We start from the raw sequence: 4,612 nt of genomic DNA, 5'->3' as shown, positions 1-4,612 counted from the left end.
GAGGATTTCTCTTTGTGAGCTCAGCCTAATGTCTGGCTGGAATCCTGGCTCTGGACCTCTTTGTGTCCAGTGTTGAAGGTTCCAGGATCCTTTGATATTCTGACTCCAAGATTCTGTGGCGTCACCAGGGCCTGAATGGGGTGACAGAAAAGGAGAGCCTGGAAGTGCCCTGACACATTCTGAAGGCAGACTGAGTGTCAGCACCCCGAACCCCTCATGTGAGTAGGGTGCAGGAGGGGGCTAAGAGTGGGAACTTGGCTTCCTGTGAATCTTAAATGTCATTATGAAGGGGGCTCCTGATTGGTCTAAATTTCCTCAATTTGCTTCCTCTTCAGCTAAATTATTCCTTTATGCCTATGGTCCTAGGTCTGGTTTTCTTCTTGTGTAATTTCCCCAGGGGACCTCAGAGAACTAGGGATAGAGGTGAGGGGAAGTGGGGAAGAGACAGCATCCAGGTGCTTGGAGAGGGATGCCTTAGTGTCTCTGCTTCTCTTTTTGAGTCGGTCTCTGCCACTGTTTATCTGTGAGGTTTGGCTAGCGCTTTCCTTTCCCTGGGCCTCAGTTTCTCTGGATGTGTAAAGAGGGTTGGACCAAATAGTCCCAGAGTACATTTTGTGGTCGCCCTCCCTGAGTCTTCTTGCTCTCCACTTCTGGGGGTGTGGACCTTTTTCTGGGTGTATCAGACTCCCTGTGACTCAGTTTCTCTCTCCCAGCACCTCAGTCTTCCCAAATCTCTCCCTGCCTTGTCCCTGCCCCTGTCGGTCTGAATCTCAACCTCTGAGTGGAGTGAGTGTCTCTATCTGCCTTTGTGATCCCCTGACAATGGGAGGTAAAAATAGCCCAGGGGCCGTGCTGGTGGAGATAAAAGGGAATTTGCCTTTTGTGTCCTGTGGCCAGGCAGGGGGGGCTGTGACACGTGGAGATTGCTGACATAGCTCTCCTCCGCTGACCTTGACGGTGGCAATAAAAGGGGTAGCCCAGCTCCCAGCCCTCACCGTGGTGCTGAGGTGGGTGATCAGGGCTGGAGTTGGAGCCCAAGGGAGGGCAGACAGGCTGATGGGTGAGGGTGCCTATGGGCTGGCACAAGTCTCTCCATTTATGTGGGAGAGGATACTCTGGTGTTAGAGAGAGAGAGAGAGAGAGAGAGAGAGAGAGAGAGAGAGTGTGTGTGTGTGTGTGTGTGTGTGTGTGTGTGTGTGTGTGTGTGTTGCCTTACCAGGGAGGGTGAAGTGGGGAGCCCCACGGAATCACCTACTATTAGGTCTTGTGGGTTTTTCGATCATGCCCCAGTTTGGGGCCCCTGGTCCCTCAGTTCCCCTGTCACTGCCATCTTCCAGTGCCTGCTGCCTTGGACTGCCTTGAACCTCTAAGATCTCATCCTCCACCTCTCAGTGCCACTACCATGATGGATGTGAGTGAACTTGGGGAGTCTGCCCGCTACCTCCGCCAGGGCTACCAGGAGCAGATGAAGGTGCACACTGTCCTGTGGGATGGTAAGTGAGGGCAGAGTGGGGCACAGCTACAGAGAAGCCCTTATGGACTCAGACCAGGAGTGGGGAGGGGGGCACTCAGCTCGGGTCTGAAGGAGCACTCTGGCCTGAAAGCTTTAGCCCCGAGGATAAAATCCCAGGGAGCCTGTGTACATCACTGTATGTCTGTGAGCAAGCCTTGGTTTGCTCCTCTGTAAAATGGGACAGTATCACCCACCTCCTGGAGCTGCCGTCTGTGGCTGGAGCCTGAAGCTTCTGAGATGAGAGTGATTGGTATGTGTGCAGGCTGCCTCCACATGTCCATAAAACCTGTGCTGGAGTTATTTTTAGTGCTTTCCATAGAGCCAAAGCCTCTGTTTATCAGGGACAGGAATAAAGGCTACTATTTATGACCCAGTTTGCTCATAGGACAATACTAACAATAGGCAATGTGTATCAAGTGCTTATTGTGTGCCAGGCCCAGAGCAGATGACTTTCCATGCATCATCTCAACAACCTGGGGAGATGGAGACCAGGGCCAGGGCCAGCTTCGTGGGTGTGCAACCTCTGCAGCCACAGAGGGGCCTCATGCTCGATTTAACACTCTGTTATCACCATCTTGAAACTGTAAATAATTTCTTAACAAGAGGATCTGCATTTTAACACTGGGGCCTGCAAGTTATGGAGCTGGTCCTGACTAAGGCACTTGACTAGTAAGTGGCAGGACACCTGAGTCTGTGCCTTTAACTGCCATGAAATATGGGCTCCCTGTAGCTCTGGGGCCAGCTGACCAGGCAGGAAGAGCATAAGACAGACTTACAAGACCTGGGTTTGAGTCTTCAGTGAAATGGGGGAGGCAGAACCCACTGAGAATTAAGTGCCTGATATTGAGGGCTGCTCCATATGGGAACTAAGGACATGCCCATAATGTTTTACCTTTGAGGGACAGGCCCATAGAGAATGAGGGATTTTCCTGAGGTCACAGGGCAAATACAACAGAAGCAGGAATCTGAACCCAAGTGTGTGATCCAGGGCTGTGAGGGACTGTAACCTCAGTCAGGGAATCCTTTGAGGAGATCTCTAGGGACCCACCCAGCTCTGCCCTTCTGGGAGTCTGTGTCTGGAAGGATCTTTTCTGGGTACTCCTGCATCCTGACAGAGGGGCTCCTAGGAGGGGCACAGCTGTGTAGACACGATCTGGGAACCCCAGCCGGGTCCCCAACCCCTGGATGTGTGTCAGCCTTTCTCAAAACCCCCATGCTCTCCCCAAAACTCAGGGAAGAAGCGGGTCTGGGTACCTGATGAACAGGATGCTTACGTGGAGGCTGAGGTCAAATCCGAGGCTACCGGGGGCAGAGTCAACGTGGAGACCAAAGACCAGAAGGTTTGGCTCCCCCTTTTCCCGGAATTAGCTCCTCTGCCTTCCCGGGTGTAGCTCCTGGCCAGTGTGCTCTGGATGATGAAAGGGTGTCTGGGAGCGTACAGGAGTGAGAGGCTGAGGTCAGTTTGTTCCTGTCCACCTGTCAACCCACTATACGACCTTCCTGGCAGGTGCTGACGGTTCGTGAAGCTGAACTGCAGCCCATGAACCCGCCCCGCTTCGACTTGCTGGAGGACATGACCATGATGACGCACCTCAACGAGGCAGCCGTACTGCACAACCTGCGCCAGCGTTATGCTCGCTGGATGATCTATGTGAGCCATGGGCCGGGGAGGGGCCACGGGTGGGATGGGGCTGTGTGTGGTGGGGGCGGGGCCATAGTAGCAGGGGCGGGGCTAGGGCAAGAGGCACAGCTTGGTGGGGACAGAACGGGGGAAGGGGCGGGGCTGTGTGCAGTGGGGGAGCAGGGCTAGAGGCAGGGTAGGGTGATGTCATGGGCCTGTGGAGGCGGGGCCACTGGCTGGGGCGGGGCTAGAGGTAGGGCTGGAGGTTTGGCTACGACAGTGTAGGGGCGGAGCTGCAGCAGCACAGAGGCTGGGCAATGGGGCTGTGAAGGGGCCACGGGCTGTGGGCAGGAGTAAGGGCTAGGGCGGGGCTAGGGCGGCCACAAAGGGTGTGGCATCGCACCTTAAGCAGCTCCTTGGGGGATTTTGCAAGGGTCACAGCTTTGCGAGGGCTAGAGCCTGGGGATGGGAACTTGGCCTCCAACAACCTATCTATACACTCTCTCCTCAGACATACTCGGGCCTCTTCTGTGTCACCATCAACCCCTACAAATGGCTCCCGATCTATACAGCCTCCGTGGTAGCCGCTTACAAGGGAAAGCGCCGCTCGGAGGCCCCGCCCCACATATATGCGGTGGCAGATAACGCCTACAATGACATGCTGCGCAGTAAGGGCCGCCTTGACTCCTCTCCCCCACCCGAGGCCCCTCCCCCGGCTCCAGGACCCCCTTCCCTCCACTTGCACTGCCCTCCTTTTGATGCTGCTGGACACTCTAGCATATCCTTCTGTCTCTCTGAGTGGGAGCTGGCCTGATGTCTGAAGGTCCCACCTGGTCCTTGCTGTTTCTGGCCCTGGGTGGTGGAGGGGCTGCCCCAGCGCCAAGGATACCCAAGGTGTTCCACCTGTGGCTGGTCCCTCACTTTGGCTAACTTGTCTATCTCCTCCCCTTTCTTCCAGACCGAGAGAACCAGTCCATGCTGATCACGTGAGTGTGGGGCTCTGGGGATGGGGTGGGAAATGCTGGCCATCTGGCAGGAAGAGAGTGGAACTAAAATCATTTCCCAAGGTTGAATACAAAGTGCTTAGGGCAGGGGTTTTACCGCCTGGAGTCAGTGTCCCAGGTGAAACTAAATTAGAGCATTTTCTCTGCCCCCTATTCTGGGCAGATGTGCTATGGGTGGTGGGCAGGAAGGGGGTACCAGACTGATCACCAGCCCTGATACCCTCTGTCCCTAGGGCCTGGAATCTTCTCCCACCTTGATCTTTTGGGAGTTCTGATTCTTGCTCAAGGGGAGTGGGGAGACCCCTTTCCTCCTTCTTACCGTCTCCATATTTCTGAATCTTATTTCTAATCCTTTGTTTGCTTTCACTGGTAAGTGGTAGAATTCTTACATACCAAGTTTATATCCAGCCAAGCCAATATGGACATCGTTCATGTGTGTGTGTGTGTGTGTGTGTGTGTGTGTGTGTGTGTGTG

The 4,612-nt window shown here is 54.6% G+C and overlaps 1 protein-coding gene across 2 annotated transcripts in view; it reads left to right on the top strand.

Annotated features, from left to right (window-relative positions):
- Positions 1–1,387: 1,387 nt before the first annotated feature.
- Positions 1,388–4,612, top strand: part of MYH7B (myosin heavy chain 7B) — a 23,466-nt gene continuing 20,241 nt past the window's right edge. The window contains exons 1-5 of one of the 2 annotated variants that reach the window (XM_029222223.1): positions 1,388–1,493; positions 2,747–2,853; positions 3,021–3,164; positions 3,646–3,802; positions 4,093–4,120. In XM_029222223.1, the coding sequence (XP_029078056.1) occupies positions 1,403–1,493; positions 2,747–2,853; positions 3,021–3,164; positions 3,646–3,802; positions 4,093–4,120 (527 nt within the window). In that variant the 5' untranslated portion in view covers positions 1,388–1,402. Of the gene's footprint in view, positions 1,494–2,746; positions 2,854–3,020; positions 3,165–3,427; positions 3,488–3,645; positions 3,803–4,092; positions 4,121–4,612 lie in introns of those variants that run through there. The other variant, XM_029222219.1, reaches the window with a different exon arrangement.

The sequence above is a fragment of the Monodon monoceros genome, unplaced genomic scaffold (assembly GCF_005190385.1).
Source record: "Monodon monoceros isolate NGI ecotype Baffin Bay Population unplaced genomic scaffold, NGI_Narwhal_1 Super_Scaffold_13, whole genome shotgun sequence".
In the NCBI taxonomy this organism is placed as follows: domain Eukaryota; kingdom Metazoa; phylum Chordata; class Mammalia; order Artiodactyla; family Monodontidae; genus Monodon; species Monodon monoceros.
Note: the sequence above shows the minus strand (reverse complement) of the source record. Positions and strands in the feature narration are given on the sequence as shown.